Genomic DNA, 17,644 nt, shown 5'->3' with positions numbered 1-17,644 from the left:
TTGTTTTTCCTTTTGCTTTTCTAGTACTAATCCCCTGCAAGTGAACCTGTGCTTGTTTTGGAATACATGAAGCGCTCCTGTAACCTGTTTTTTTTAAATCGACTTTTCCCATCTTAAGAGGTTAAATAAAAAAGGACTGTAGTAAATGCCTATTAAGTGCGAATAAAGTAACACAGTTGACCGTAACAGGGTTGACGATTGTATCTTAAATTAGCCATAAATCCCCTTGTAACAGGGGAAATTGAAGCTTGTTGTGTGCAACATGGAGGGGCAATGAATTCAATGCAAGATTTTTTATTTTTCATTTGTTGTCTATCTATGGGTAACAGGGATAAAATGTTAAGCTCGACCCACTCAGTTTTCCACCACAAAACACCAGGAAAAAAACAAAAAGAGTAGAACCAGCTCACCTGCTTTTGCACTATGAATTGACTATTAGATGTTCAATGCGTCTTTTGAAAAAAATATTAAAATATAAATATTTCCACTATATTAAAAAGAAGGTTCAGTTCACATAACAGGGTTGACCATAAAATGAATCACTTATCACATGAAATAAATAAGCATGTTTGGAAATGACTTTGTCAAAGCAACAAAATAACTTAGCTTTACAATTATGGTGAAACCCTTTTGGGGTTAAGTGGGTTAAAATCATCCTGTAAGTCACCGAGGGTGCACAGAGAGACATGTCAAAATGCTACATTTTAGCACTTCAGCAAATTCTTTATTCAACATTTTTTTTATTTTATTGGATTTATTGAATTCTACATGTGGTCTATATTAAAGGGCACTTTATTGAATATTACAGGTGCACAATTTCTACTTCAAATATCAAAGGGGCGCAAAAGGCACTACTACAGTCCGGCGAGATGCAGGTTAGGTGTGGAGGTACACAGTAGATTGTGAGAGGGTGCGTTGGAAGAGAGCACAGCACCTTAACTAAAACAGCAGATGGGAATCAGCATGCTCAACATCTGTCTGGAAGAATAGACACTAAACGCAGGTCTCTTCTCTGCTGCGGACGGACATTAAAAGATAGCCGTGTGCTGTGCCTGTGCTCTGTTCGCAATTCCCTTGTCACCTGCGACTATTTAAAGTCATGACTTTGGTGTGCAAACAAAGGCATTAAGTATTGTAAGTCAAGCCGCTGCTCAGTGATTGTGATGAATACAGAGAATGGTTATTTCCCAAAGGAAACCAGCAGGGAGAACAGAACAGTCATGCTCTTACAAATAGATAAAGGACAAGAGAAAGAGAGAGAGAGAGAGAGAGAGAGAGAGAGAGAGAGAGAGAGAGAGAGAGAGAGAGAGAGAGAGAGAGAGAGAGGGGGAGAGAGAGAGAGTGAGAGAGACCTTGTATTTAAAGAATCGTACTTGGTAATTGAACTGTGCTCAAGGACAGGCACCTGAAAAAGCTGCCCTGTCAGCAGACCTGTAGTGATTGCATCCCCTCCAGTATAGGGAAGTGAGGTGGGAGAGAGTGGATATTGCACAGCCATTCTCAAAATACACAACACAATTTCTGTGTGCCTGCCTGTGCCTTGTCATGGAATTTTCAGGGAGCAATAACAGGGTATGAGCTATATTAGCGGACTACTTACCCTATGTGTATAACAATAGCTATGTTGGATAAATATCACTGAGTTCATTAATAAGGGTGTTATAGTATTAGGCATAGATAAGCAGAGAGAATAGTGCTTAATAGTCCATGTGCCAGCGGGAAAATGTGTCCACTTTATTTTGGCAACCATGGCTATGCCCGCATAGGGTGACAATGCCCAAATCCACAGGGCACCAGTGGTCACTGAATGGTTTGATGAGCATGAAAACGATGTAAACCATCTGCGATGGCTGTCTCAGTCACAACCCAAATGAACACTTATGGGAGATTCTGGAGCGGCGCCTGAGCGTTTTCAACCACCATCAACTGAATTATGGAATTTCTCGTGAAAGAATGGTGTCGGTTCCCTCCAATCGAGTTCCAGACACTTGTAGAATCTATGCCAAGATTCATTGAAGCTGTTGGCTCGTGGTGGCTCAACACCTTATTAAGACACTTTATGTTGGTGTTTCCTTCATTTTGGCAGTTACCTGTATTTGTTTTATGGAAATTGGTCATACTGGGAAAGAATACAAGTCCAAGAGATCGAATCTGGTAACGTATTGGTTTTATAGTTGTCACCTATAATAGTCTGCTGTATAGCAATACTCAGCATGCTAAGATGAACAATGTTCTCGGTCATTTGTTGAGTTGTCCCAGCAAGCTAACACAAAGATTTAGGTAAAGACAAATGACCTCTTTTAATCACATAGGTGATTAAAAGCTCTTCTGTACGTGTCATCATGTTCTTAAAAGTGCACACTAACCTTCAACCTTCTAAGTTATTTAATGAAATACTGTATGTTACCTCATTTTGTAGCCATAAGTTCAGTGAATGGTTGGCAAATGTAATACAAATTCTGCAATTAGTCATTTGAAAAAAATCCAGCCTTTTAACAACTGGACTAATGCTGGTGCCCTCGACAGCCCTCAACAGCCACTAACCAATACATTTTTCAGTAGGCCCTATACTACAATATACAAGTAGTGTAACTGTGCACCATCTATAAATGCTGTAAACCTAAGGCTTTAATACTTCACCAGCTTTGTAAGTTGATGCCCTCATCATTAGGTGGTTTGTTATGATGTTATGTTGGAATGCAGTGTATTTGACAGGATTCAATTCACAGATTGTATATTTAACAATATGGCATAATCTTGTATATCATTATTATATCATGTTTGAAAATAAAATTGAGAAATTAGGGATGCAAATACCGATCAAAAACAGATATATAAATAGTGTTTTAGGCTACAACAAAAAAATGTTTGCTAATATTTTACAACGATGATATACTTTGCAAACCTGGCTGGGTTACCTGTACCTCTGCTGGATGTAATGCATTCCTATGGGATTTTAAATAGGGTGCAATATACTAGGCAGATTTCACATCACATTTCTTGATGTTAACACAATTTATACAATCATATTGCATATTATTTTAACGTTTTACTGCAGTGGGCTAAATCAGGGTCACACAGATTGTTTCTTGGTAGTCTTAAACAAATCTACTCTGAAACCCAAGTATGCACCTCACACACATGGTTATGGGCTTCAAAAGAGAAGACACCTGTACCATGTCAGATATAGAGATGAAATGTATTACATTTTGAGTTTGCATCCCAATATTACACTTTATATACATCACAGAAGACAAAAACCGCTTGACATAGAAACACCAGATTTTCAGGCAGTTTAAAAAAAATAATGTTTATATATTAGGAAATTATGAAAATGATTAACATTTCACCCATGAGGCCACTAGTCATTTGAATGCAGGAAAAGGTTTTAATCAATAGACATCAGTGAATGCTTCTGAAAGATTTTCTAAGCGTTTCAATGTAATATTTTTGAAATGGCAAAACAATTCTGCAATTCTGACTGCTTTTTTTGAATATTTTTTTAAATCAAATCAAGTCCAATTGTATTAGTCACATGCGCCGAATACAACAGGTGTAGACCTTACAGTGAAATGCTTACTTACGAGCCCGTAACCAACAATGCAGTTAAAAAAAATACAGATAAGAATAAGAGATAAAAGTAACAAGTAATTAAAGAGCAGCAGTAAAATAACAATAGCGAGACTATATACAGGGGGGTACTGGTACAGAGTCAATGTGTGGGGGCACTGGTTAGTTATGGTAATATGTACATGTAGGTAAAGTTATTAAAGTGGCTATGCATAGAAGCTGCCCCATCAGCAGACCTATTCTGCCAATATATACCTAAATAAATAGAACTGACATACTTGGGCCATCATTTTGGGTTTTACTGACTGTAACACACAATTTAAGCCATTATTGGTGTTATTAGACAAATGATTTATTCAGTTATGGCCATGCGCAATAAATTCAGTTCCTCTCCATCAAAATGAATGGCGGCCATCTTGAAAATAGGCTGCTGGGGCTGAATATAGACTAAATCTATGGGGACTGAATTTTGCTAAAATAAAATAACTTCCCCAATGGTTATCCTTGTTCTGTGTGAAATTTGGTGCAGTTGTCATCTAGAGTACCATGTGATAACAGAGCACATCACAATAATGACCATTCTGGCTCGATATACCCCAAAATGCTTACATGTATGACCTTTGACCCTCCAAGGTGGGCCCATAGAGATGTAATTATCATTCCAATTGTTTCATTCCTTAATATGTGTTATATTATGATGTTAATAACATATCAAATCGCCTAAGTTTGAGGAGATTGCTCCCTTATAATGCAAAATGAAATGTCATAACCTCAATCCTGTTGGCCGAACTAACCGCATAGGGATCATAACATATAATGCGGTGATAACCACATTTAGCTACCTCTGATACGTGGGTATCATACCAAAATATAACCCACAGACATAAACCTTAATGAAAATCATCATTAGACTTTGCCACCCCAAAGTGGACAAATATGTGAAATTTGGCCTGCTGGCCCATGGGCACTATAACAGGTGTTTTTCTATGAGCCCACCACTACCACTTAAAGTACACATGACATAGTCTAAAGATGATACAAATGCCAGCCAGTCAGTCAACCAGCCACGCCTGAAAACTACACAGCAAAAAAAGAAAAACCTACGATCAAGCAGTGTGTGGTAAGCAGCATCATGAAGTGAGTAATAAAACACATCTCTCTCTGTAGACAAGCCTTGTAGTGCTTTAATGCAGCAGCTCCAACCCGTTGGCTGCACCGTTATACCTTTTTACCCAGGATGCATCTTCTTTACACATCTCTCGCTCTCTACTCTGACCTTCACAGTAACCATCCAGTTACACACACACACACACACACACACACACACACACACACACACACACACACACACACACACACACACACACACACGGAGGAAAGAGGGAGAACATTGGTAATCAACAGTGCCGGGGACCATATGTGTGCAGCCAGAAAGAGAGACACACACCAGGAAGCAGAAATCAATCCTAATTGTGATAAATAAACAGAGTTATACACCTCTGTTCTCTAACTATTCAATATCCAATCGATAGGATTGGATAGTGTGTTCTCTGTACCATGGTTTTACAGCAACACACCCCATCTAGTGCACCATCGCCACTGTTATGAAAACAACCAATAAGGAGGGCTGTGGCTGTGAAGTGAAAGGGATATCTTTTTAATAAGGTCCATAACAAACATTGTTTTCTGATAATAACGCATTAGTGTTCATTTCTGGCATGGCTGTTTCCTTGAACATTTGCTTTGGTACAACGCTCTCCCTCACACAAGAAAAAAGGCAATTTCATCTAACATGTTTCTACTATTTCAGTTGACATGAAAATGGTTTAAAAGACGAGTAGAAACATGTTTTACAATAAACCTATATGTACATTGCTGCCTGGTTCAAGTCGTGTATGAGAAGTGAAAATTACAGTAAAGCCTACCTCTATCATTGTAAACAATAATTATGTACTGAAACAATTTCATTTCTTTGTGTATTCTTACAAATATTGACATATTTTGACATTGAAAGGCAGAGGGTAAAATAATGCAATGCTTTAATATTTGAGACCACTAGCAAAAAATGCTTGGCTCCCTCTGTTATTCCATCAAAATAAAAGTAAAATGTGGCATCATTTTCAACTAAACATAGCCGAATGCTTTGCCTACAGCAACTACACCATCACATTGCTCCCCTCTCCATTCTCCAGACTATAGCAATCATAGTTATACTCATTCTTAATTATGTTTTATAAATCTTCTGAAGTGAACAGAATAGGAAATAGGACAATTTAGCACTTTTGTTTGCCCAAAGGGAGGGAAATGGTTTGTGAAAGAACGGCCAACTTTGCGGTTAGTTACTCTGTTGTGTGTGAACTCAAGCCAACACCGTTTCTCTCTCTCTCTCTCTTTAAATTTCACCACTTAATCCAGCCAGCAGAGTTGTTTGCCCTAGTCAGTCAGTCAGGATGGCATTAGTCAGATTACACCACCTTGAGGACAGCAACAACTATAAACAGCCCCCCCCCCATTCTGGCAAACATCAGGATGCTTTTAAGAGGGGCATTAAATTAAATATATTCACCTAGTCCTTCAATCAGAATTCTCAGACCCAAGTGTTATTAAGTTCAACTCTCAAGTGGAGCAGAATAACAGATCAGAGTCTGATTTACTTCTGCAGACTGGCAATAGGAGACAGGTGATAAAGAAAGCACTCATGCACAGGCTATGAAGTTTCCCCCCTCAAAATTAATTCCATCTTCAAGATTCCTATCTCTCAGATATAGCCCAGAATGGCACACAAATATGCTCCTGCCAGAGAGATTACTAGAGACTGACTTAGCATAAACATTCCCTGCTGCTGCTGGCTGGATGCTGCTGCTGGCTGGATGCTGCTGCTGGCTGGATGCTGCTGCTGCAATTGTAAATATACTGAGTGAAATGGTGAATTAGTGAAATAGCAGGGTGCACTCAGACCAGGAAGTTTGTAAATGTTTAATTAGGGTTATTAACAATATGTGTATAGAATAATAGTAATTCACAATAGCAAGTAGGCCTATTGACAATAATGGTCCATGTCAAGTTTTCGCTATTTTTGCTTTTCCTCACATACGCATAAAAAATGACCTGATTAAGCTTATAGTTCTTGAATGACAGCTAACCTTCTTTTCCTTTTAGAGAAGAATTTACCGCAATGTATCTTTAAAATGCAGCACAATCATGTGTTAGATACAATGTGTCCTAACAAGTTACACCCCAGTAAACATCGATACACTGTAACCCCTTTGTTCAATTCAAAAAAAGCACCAGCAGTGTATTCAATAACACACAAGTGCCATCAGAAAGTATTCACACCGCTTTACTTTTTCCACATTTTGTTGTGTTACAGCCTGAATTTAAAATTGATACAATTTAGATTTTGTGTCACTGGTCTACACACAATACCGCATAATGTCAAAGTGAAATAATGTACAAAAAAAAGTCTAATAAATTTGAAATGAAAAGTTGAAATGTCTTGAGTCTATAACTATTCAAAACAAAAAGAATGGCTGTGATAGGAAAAAACTGAGGATGGATCAACAACATTGTAGTTACTCCACAATACTAACGTAATTAACAGAATGAAAAGAAGGAAGCCTGTACATAATAACAATATTCCGAAACATGCATCCTGTTTGCAATAAGGCACTAAAATGAAAAACATTTAAACATTTAGCCAAGAAATGAACTTTAAATCCGGAATACAAAGTGTTATGTTTGGGGCAAATCCAACACAACACATCACTGAGTACCACTCATCATATTTTCAAGCATGGTGGTGGCTGGATCATGTTATGGGTAGCTTGTCATCGGCAAGGACTAGGGAGTTTTTTAGGATGAAAAGAAACGGAATATAGCTAAGCACAGGCTAAATTCTAGAGGAAAACCTGGTTCAATCTGCTTTCCAACAGACACTGGGAGACAAATTCACTTTTCAGCAGGACAATAACCTAAAACACAAGGCCAAATATACACTGGGGTTGCTTACCAAGACGACGTTGAGTGTTCCCTAGTGGCCTAGTTACAGTTTTGACTTAAATCCGCTTGAAAATCTATGGCAAGACTTGAAAATGGCTGTCTAACAATGATCAACAACCAACTTGATAGAACTTTAAGATTTTTTTTAAGAATAATGTGCAAATATTGTACAACCCAGGTGTGCAAAGCTCTTAGAGACTTACCTAGAAAGACTCACAGCTGTAATCGCTGCCAAAGGTGATTCTAACATGTATTGACTCAGGGGTGTGAATACTTATGTAAATTAGATATTTCAGTATTTCATTTTGAATAAATTTGCTTAAATTTATAAATGCATGTTTTCACTTTGTCATTATGGGGTATTGTGTGTAGATGGGTGAATTTTTTATTTATTTAATCCATTTTATATTCAGGCTGTAACACAACAAAATGTAGAATAAGTCAGGGGGTTGAATACTTTCTGAATGGATTAAAACGTTCTGCTATGAAATTGTCAGTGTCTGTAATAAACTCAGATCCTAAAGCTTATTTCTAACTTGTTCGATGTAGTGGGGGGGGGGCATAAGGATGTAGCTATAGCATAATTAATGTTTATATTATTTGTGAAAATACAACTCATTGCTGCCTTCAAGAGCCACTTTAAACTCCAGATATTAACATACCATAATTCATTTCAATCTAATCACCTGCTTGTTTTTCAAAACATGCAAATTTGCTATAATACAATTTGACTGTCGCAGCCACAGTGTTGTCCTTAACTACAAGTCTACTACAACCATTACCAGAGGGGGATTTCTGATCTGACAACACAGAGTAATCCATGTGCTACATTTAAAGTTCCTCAACAGCTGGTTGCTGGTGTATGCTAATTTCGCTCTCACATAAGCTTCAGACTGACTGAGGTTCCGCTGCAAAACAGCATGCAGAGAATCCCCACTGCCGCACACAGAACAGCACAGCCTGGCCTAGCAAGCAGCTTTTCCATCTACACAGAAACAAACAGCGGCATTGTCATCGATGAACGAATATGTTTACGACAGTTAACAACCTTGCTTAGCACATAAACAATGCGAAAGTGCCTGCATTGCTGGCCAGCACTAGCTGTTCTGTAGTAGCCTATAACATACGCCTTCTCAGTCTATACCTGTTACCCGAACGCCAAGGTCCCCAATTATCAGATGCACTCCTGCTGAAAAGGGAAACATCGAAACTTCTGACATCTCCACTCAAAATTGCATAGCATCTAGTCATAAGCGTCAACGTTTTCATATAGAAAAAGAACAATCCAAGCGTTACCGTTCTCTTCTTGTAGGGTCTTGCTGAATGCTAGGTTTGGTGGGCGCCATCTTCCTGCAATTATTTGATTTCTTACTTTTTTTTCTTCAGATTTATTTTGACATAAAGCCGTGCCGTCTGACAGCAATGCGTCATGTAGACTAGGTGTATTTAAACAAAGCCATAGCGCTGATGTGGACCAGCCGTGCCCCTGTCTCCGTGTATTGGCGTTCATGAGCGTGAAAAACGGAGCAAAAAAAAACCGAGATCGAGCTCCAAAGGCATGCCAAGAAAAGTGAGTGGAAACCGGGGGATGCTTCTCAAATCCAGCTGCTCTCCTGATATACGGAGCTCGGGTTGTAACAGTGGAATTGCTACACTATAAACGGGAACATCGTAGCCTATCTTTACATTTTTCCGCAAGAGCCTCTTGTCTTCGTTGCTTCGTAAAGGATTTTTCTGAGTCTGTTTGTCTGTGCATTTTACAGCTTTTCCTGGCTCGCTCTATGTGAAAAAGGACACATCTTCTCTCCAGCCGGCGCAACAACGCCACTCAGTTGTAGTTGAAAACAGTTTTTTTTTTTTGCGTTATACAGGTTGCAATACGCAAATTCCCTTGGATTTGCTTTTTGTTCTGCAATTGGAAGTATCTATACATGTTTGCATTATGACGTTTTCTCACTAAATGAACTGTTTCTGATCATCTTAATAGTTTTGCAGATATTGGATGTGACTATATATCACTAACAACATCAAGATTCATAATTGAAATAAAAATATATTCACCTACATACGGTTGTATCTCTGTTTTAAGTAGGCCTATTATTTCATTTATCTGGCTGTGATTAACTTTTGTAGTCTGATCTAAAAAGCAAGCTATTTTAGTGTAATATAACATAGCCTATGAATCACCCATGCATTAGCCTAATTGTTAAAGCATTTGCATTTAAATGAATTATCATTCGAGTGTCACATCAGATAAACAAGAATGATGGAGTTGAAAACTAGTCTTCGATCAATGACTGGTCAAGGTCACTGACCGGTCATATGCTCTAAATAATTGTGCAACTTTATTTGTTTGTTTGTAAAAATGTGTTTACCAGATGCCAAATACAAACTTCAGGAAGGTAATATTCTGATATTGGGTAAAAGGCCTAGAATAAACCCAAAACGTCCTGATGTAGCATTGCAAATGTAGACAAAGTGTGGATTTTAATTGTGTTCACTTTTTCTTGTTTTGTTACATACTTTTATAGTTTTTTAAAAGTTGTTTAATCTCTGCTCTTTCAGATTTAATCTATAATATAGCTAACCATACCAAAATGGTTGTTTTGAAAATATAGCCTATAAAAGTTATTTTGTTATATTGGCTAAAATATGATCAAAGAAATGTAATTGCTTTAGAAAAAGTGCCTTGGATTATTAGTCTCAACCAATTTCTTTAAACATTTATATTTGAACAGGTTAGCATGTCACTGTTTGCCATTCAAATGTTCTCTTTCAGACAGCTGATGTGGCCTGTAGCTATAGGCTAATCTATTGGCCTATTTGTTTTACCTTAAACAATATAAGCTGCCTAACATGTTTAATAAAATATAATGAGTCATTCTAAAATACTTGTGATTTTAACTGTGGGTTGCAAAAGCTTTTAATCATGAATACCATAGTTTCTAATTCAGGCCTGTAATGTCAATGTGGTAACTTTTGCCAGCCATTAAGTCTCTGTATTTACACTCTGTTGGGGTTTTGGTATGTTCTGAGAAACTAACATAGGCCTATATAACATATACCTACCTTCATTATCTTTGATAGGCGTTATAGCCCTACACGATAAAGTAGCATGTAAAGCATTCAGTGTAGGCTATATATTACCCTAATTATTGATTGTAAAATAGTCTATTGAATGATCGCTCAGAATATGGGCATTTTCCTGATCATTCGCTTAAAGGTCTCATGGATAGCCTAATTGAAGTCTTTCAGAATAAGTTGATTGTCTAGCCAGGTGTTGTTTTATGCGTCACATTCCACATGCAACTTCATGTAAAGTGACTTACTACATTTGCAGGTTGTAGCCAATTGAACTATTGTTGTTATCCATGTGGCCTATATTGCATAGGCTAACTGGCATAATGTGAAACTTGATAATGAAATATGTTATAAACGTGGTGGGCCTGCCCATGACCATTAAAGAACCCAAACTGTTCAGTGACTTATAACATATCCATAAGACTATTATTGTGCCCCTGTCTGAATTAAAGAATTTGTGAAATAAAACAATACAAAACACATTTCCCCAGTGGTCAGGTCAACATACCTTTGTTGATAGGACGTGATCCCCTGGACGTTCTGCGGGTTCCCGTTAGTGGTACCGGGGATTCTCCCCACCGCAGGACCTGATGGCATTCCCCCGGCTCCTCCACCTGCCGCCGTCACCTGAACGCTGAAATCCGGGAAGATCCGGATCATCCCTGCTCTGGTAGATTGAACACGCACTGAGTCTATGAAGATTTTTCAAAGAATATCAGCAGTCTTCCCTCCAGCCGAACAAGTCACACCACAATCCCATGAGTGATGGTTACCAGCTCATCGGCCATTCTATGTCTGGATTTCTCTCTGTATCAGCGACGAGATAACTGCAGCTTTCAGGAGGTTAGCAATGACATTGATGCCGGTGGTGTGCGGGGCAGGAAACGCGTCCTCTACGCAGGGGTGTGTAGGTTTGGAGACCGTGGAGAGATAAATGAATATTGTTATTTATCTTTATCTAGATATAATGACAAAATGTTGATGATGTTTTGCCAAATATCCTACTGCAACTATCCCGCGTAATTCTTGCGTAAAATGTTGAAAAGTCAAGCCTTATATTTCTTATCTTTTCAGAAATTAGATGTATCCATTCAGTTTAGCGTTTCCTATATGTACAAGTGAAACATTGATTAGAGTTATTGATATCTGGTAATCTAGAAGTTGAAATATAAGAAGTGACAGCCGGTCAGGAAGTTTTAGGCTACCTACAAAGTTAACAGGAGAACAAACTGACAGGCGCTTCTTCGGGAACGGAAGTTCACCAATAAAAAGCTCACCAATAAGGTTATTTAGAATTTACTGAAGTTTTATCTCTGTAAGATAATCAAATAGAATACTGGTTGTTAAGATATTAGAAAAAGAAAGGGCTTAAAGCCACAATCGCGGACCTGTTTCCATTCTCGGTGCGCACAGCATCTTTCTCCAAAATTCCAATCCAAATGTTATTTTTACGAACAAAACAATGCAAGTTAACGTTTTGAAATAGATTACGTTTTAGACTTACACCATAGACACAACAAAAGTTAGCAATAGTTCGCTGACCAAATCGTTAAACCTAGATTAGAATGAGAGGATTGCAAAAAAAGTATTTTATGCCCTACCACTATTGTTGGCACACTCGTCACTTCCAAAGTGGACCGATGCTATTTGTAAGGATGCCGAGATGTGATGATAGGCCAGTATGCAAAAAAAATCGCAAAAAAAAAACTTCCAAATAACGCTGACGCGTTCAGTTTTTCTCCAACAATTGAAGTGTGATGTTTTCTTATCTTTCTTTGAAGGACTGAACCCCCCTCTCCTCTTGACTGACTGGTGCTCTATCTATCTGTATGTGCTGTTGTTTTTGTGAGGTGTCTCCGGTACAGGTTTCCTCAACTTGCTATGCCCTAATGTGCATCGGATCATTTGTAAATAAGCGTGTTGCTGTCTGTGTGAATTTTCCCATATACTGTGTTGTTGTGTGATCTGGTAGTGTGCAGCAATGCCATTCCTAGCGCGTGTGAGCTGATGAACTTGGCCTCAGCAGCTGCTGATGCCTCGCGCAAGCGATGCCTGAGCGCGCCGCCCCATTCCAGCCAATCAAAGACCACGACAGGAACGCGCAAAGGATGCTGCAGCAGCGGTAACCCATTGCAGCCCAGGGAGACGGGTGATACTCGACTCCATTGAAACCATAACCATTCATTACGCGGGTAAAGCACAAATTAACATACCATCAAGCCCTCTCTCACCAAGACTGTGCAAGTGTTTGACATATACAGTACAGCCAGTACAAACTAGATACAATTAGACAAATAACAGGTAAAACAGACGAAGAGTAGTACTTCATAATATTATATAGACAAGTTGCCTATGAAAACATCTTCACTTTATTTTTAAGATTTTACATTTAAGCCAATATGTTTGCTTGAACTTAATGCTTGCAGAGGACACCAACTCAAATTTCCATAACACATGATACATTCTATAGCATAATGTTCTCCCCTCAGAAGTGCAGAAGTTTATGCATAGTTAATGAACATATGTATACCATGTTAATCAACAGGCTACTACCCCGACTCCCGAGGATCAATTCCCCCCCTAATGTATCCACGTTTTAGGATCTCAGTCAGGGTCTCAACTTTCTGTTGAGAGTTAGAATAGTAGAATACACATGTTGCAATGTTTTGGTTGTGCATCAGCAGTTTTTCTCTTGTTATGTCAGTCACTGACAGTCACTCAATTAGCCATGTCAGCAAAAACATTTGTAGATTGGTAAGTTAGTATAGCGGCCAGCTATTTAAACTTGTAGTAATCATGGTCGAATTACCGACCGGGGCCCCCACTGATTTTGATAGTCACTCTCACTCAAATATCATATTAAAAACTGCAAACATTTCTCTCCACCCTATTACAAAATGTTTAGAATTGCAGGAAATTAGCTGTTAAAATTGTAAAATCTTCTCTCCACCCCATGGCAAAATGTGTAGAATTGCAGGAAATGAACTCAAAAATGTAAATTGAATTCTCTCCGCTGTCAAGAGGGGGGGGGGCTGCTTAAATGTTTTTCACGGTGGCGGAGGCCCCCCAACTAAATGTCGCTTAGGGCCCCCAAAAGGCTAGAGCCGGCTCTGACTGCATGTGTGGGTATGGATGTGGGTATGCAGACCCGTGAGCCACTGCGGCCCCTCATGATAAGTTCAGATTTTCTGTGGCCCCCACCCAAAGTTGCCTACTGAAGGTTTTGCAAAAACAATTCTAATCTTTAAAGTAGGAGCATTCTGTCATTTTTACACATATACATGTTTGGTCTATAAAATGACACCTTTAGATAATGAAAGTTGAAGAGAAGAACTACATTGCAGACTCTTATGCAATTAAATAATCCTCTAAACATAAACCAATCCATATGATTAAACACCAATAAAAAAACAATCAAAGCTCTTCACCTGAGACTTAAAAATTGTATCGCTTCTCTAACCATGTCTAATAAAACTGCTCTAAGAATGAGGTCCAGAAAATGGCTAGCCTCCTTTTGCTGTATTTTCCCTGTAATGAAATCAAATGAATTGCACTGGAGGCTTTAAACCGACATTGCAGGCTCCTGATACAATTAGATGAACAGTCTCTGCTGCTGTTTACCTGCTCAGTTATTTGGAGGGCTCTGTATTGCATTTATTTGTCTACAGTTCTTTGCTAAAGTACATGAGACAGATTGGGGGCAGCTGCAACTGCTCCTCTTCTCCCACATGACATTTCAGGTATAGTGGTTCTCTCTCTCTCTCTCCTCTCTCTTTCCTTCCACCCTTCTCTTTCTCGCTCTTAGAAAATAATGATAATCAATGGTATGTTGTATACAACTAGGGCCAGGCACTTCATTCTGCATGGGCACTCGAAGTAACGAGGTACCTTACAGTGAATAGAGCAGTGTAGCAAAGGCAGTTGTGCTTTTTAACGGAGCTTAATTGAATAGTATTCATTTAAGGACAATCCTGCATCTGATTTCAGAGGACGTAACATGTTTCTCAATCAGAATGGTTCTTGTTCTCCCTAGAAACATTAAAATCAAGTATAATCATTCCCCTTTGGGGGGGGCAACATACTTTGGTAGGTATAGGCTATTAAGGACAAGGAAGCAATCTCTTTACCAAGGACCAGTGACCAAGTAATTGACATTTTTTCCCCAGTACCATATTGACCAATTAGCTTAATAATGTGAGGATGGATAAATACTGTCAAAGCCCTGCTGTTAGCTAGCTCAACCTCGCTCCATCACATATTGCCAACCTCAAACAGAACACAACACAGAGTCTGCAGAGGTCAGAGCTAACGTCCATCACTAACACCTATTCAACTTATTCGATTCTGCTAGTTTTTGTTCTCCTCTCTTTTCATAAAAGAGTGACTGACTCATGATAACAATCCCACAAGATCCATGTTGGATGAAGCTACGGAAGGACACATTTTGGAGGACATGCTATCATACCATGCAATTCTACAAGTCGTTGTGAGTCATTTGCCTTATCGGAACTTTGCAGTGTTTTAACATGTCTCCTCCAGAATGAGAGAGTGAGCTGTCTCTATGTGATAACACTGTTTTAGAATGTCTGGTTGAGAATGAGTGTTAGCCTTCCATATGATAACACTGTGATTCCAGAGGTCATCATTCCTTCTTGCATCAGAAGTGGATAATTGAAGCCGCTTCTCGGAATCCTAATTTCATCTTTCTTTTGTGACTACCAAAGATCCAAGTCTTATAGGTGATTCATACATTTCTCTCTTTTGTCTGGGATGTGACTTGTTTTGTAATGTCTTAGAGAGGATAAAGCACTGTTTGGGTTCTGGTCTGAGATATGTTAATGGGAAATCCAACTTCAAAATGGATTTAAAGGACAATACAGATGTAGGATCTTAATTTGATCTATATTGTCACAGCAAAATAATCCTTCAGCAACATTATTTGAACGTTTACTCCATAATGTTACTTGATCGGTGGTTAGGCTATTACTGTAGCTGGCCAAAAGTAAGCTACCTGAAAAGAGCAATATTGTTAATATAACTGTGTATTGGAGTTTGTTTTCAGTGAATTTATGTAAATCATGAAGCTCATCTGCATTTCCTGCGGTGTAGGAAAATTCTCAGCAAAAAAAGTGATCAAATTAAGATCATATACCTGTAGTTGCATGGACAGTATGGTTTTAATATCACAGATAATAAAGTTCTCACAAGTTTTCAGTATGCACTATACCACAGTTTTTAAAACTAATTTAGAGCTGGTTTCCCAGTCACAGATTAAGCCTAGTCCAGGACTAAACAGCATTCTCAATGGAGATTCTCAATTGAAAAAGCTTTTTAGTCCAGGGCTAGGCTTAGTCTCTGTTTAAGCAACCATCCCATGTTTACTGTAAAGTAAGGGTCATTTTTCGTGGTGAAAGATCACCTTTGATCGTATTCTTACTTTAATCACTTAATTTCCATTGTCCCATCTGATGGATAGGTTAGCTTGTGAATTTTAAAAGCCAGGGAGGCATAGGGCAAGGAAAACACTCACATTTTACTGAACCACCCTAATGTAATCTGAAATATTGCTTCCCTGTGTTTTGAAGATGACTCTTGGCTCAAGAGAAATGATAAATTAACTGTTGTGAGGAATTACAGATGGGACATTCAGGAAAAAATACTTTCAATATGCTAATGATTGATCGGAATGTCCAAGTGGAGATGACATCCTTGCTTTTATTTATCCTCTATTATAAGCTCCCGCACTGCCCTTTCAGACTCCTATGTGATTCCATATCAAATTGTTTCTTAATGCGGTTTGATGACATGTCTGAAATGCAATCACCTAAACCTCTCAAATTACATGAACACACTCAGCACAATCCCTGGTCCACTGATGGGGCCAGCACCCCTGTCATCGCCCACACCCTCACACACACACACACACACACACACACACACACACACACACACACACACACACACACACACACACACACACACACACACACACACACACACACACACACACACACACACACACACACACACACACACACACACACACACAGCTGATGTCTGCCACTGTATACCACAATGATCAACTCACATCTGGTTGTCTTGTGTTTTGCCCACTTTAACATTCTTTTCACAGCTCTTTTCCAATTGTTAAACTTTTTGTTCAGCATATGACTTTCACATGGCACATTTTGTTATTTTGTGTGTGTGTGTGCCAATGTACAGGCTTGTCATCGCTCACATTGATTGTCATAGTGAACAACGTGGGAGTCTCTAATAGCCTCGCTATACATACGCCTATAATGTAGCACACAAGCTTAAGCGAATCTGTTTTCAATTCATACCCCCATTTTCTTTTCCTTTTCCAGATTAAAGTACATTGGCATTTTGATGATGAGGAAATGATTCTATCCATCTCTGGAAATGAACGGAAGACCGTGAAAGCTCTCAAAAGCACACAAGGCCATCAACGATGACGGATACTTACTGAATGCTACCAAAATACTTGAATGTTTTACATCAGACTGCAATGTAAAACCTTTGCCTTGACTCATTACTATCCTAAGTTCATTAGAGAAAAAACTTGACGCACAGTACAACCACGCCCCAAAATATTTCCCCAAAGTTTGTGACATTTAAATAACAGGACTCTTTCATCCCTCCCTTTCCTAACTTTCTACACAGAAAAATGATTTCCCTTCTTGTCTTTTTGATGTGGCGTAATCATGTGTGATCTTTTCAACAAAGAGTAGCCAGCCATCTTATTCATTTTGCCATCCATGCTTAAGCAAAGACCCCAAATCAACATTTTGACTGGTGGTAATTGCAAAGCCACAATGGTTCGATACACATGACCTTTATTCCCTTTAAAGTTATTTCCATTTCTTACAAAAAATATCGTGATAATTGCAAAAAGGCACATTTCTTTTCTTTTTTTCTACCACATTATGTTTCTTTGAGGACAATGTAGGAATGCATTTCCATTCTAATTTATTAA

General features: G+C 38.6%; 1 protein-coding gene across 6 annotated transcripts in view; it reads right to left on the bottom strand.

Annotated features, from left to right (window-relative positions):
* npas3 (neuronal PAS domain protein 3) overlaps window positions 1-12,686 on the bottom strand; it is a 341,058-nt gene extending 328,372 nt beyond the window's left edge. For 3 of the 6 annotated variants that reach the window (XM_014194380.2, XM_045717646.1, XM_045717650.1), the window contains exons 1-2: window positions 12,252-12,686; window positions 11,159-11,543 (exon numbers count right to left, since the gene is read on the bottom strand). In XM_014194380.2, the coding sequence (XP_014049855.1) occupies window positions 11,159-11,310 (152 nt within the window). In that variant the 5' untranslated portion in view covers window positions 11,311-11,543; window positions 12,252-12,686. Of the gene's footprint in view, window positions 1-8,865; window positions 9,489-11,158 lie in introns of those variants that run through there. The other 3 variants (XM_045717645.1, XM_014194408.2, XM_014194412.2) reach the window with 3 other exon arrangements.
* Between the last annotated feature and the right edge of the window lie 4,958 nt (window positions 12,687-17,644).

The sequence above is a fragment of the Salmo salar genome, chromosome ssa01 (assembly GCF_905237065.1).
Source record: "Salmo salar chromosome ssa01, Ssal_v3.1, whole genome shotgun sequence".
NCBI lineage: Eukaryota > Metazoa > Chordata > Actinopteri > Salmoniformes > Salmonidae > Salmo > Salmo salar.
Note: the sequence above shows the minus strand (reverse complement) of the source record. Positions and strands in the feature narration are given on the sequence as shown.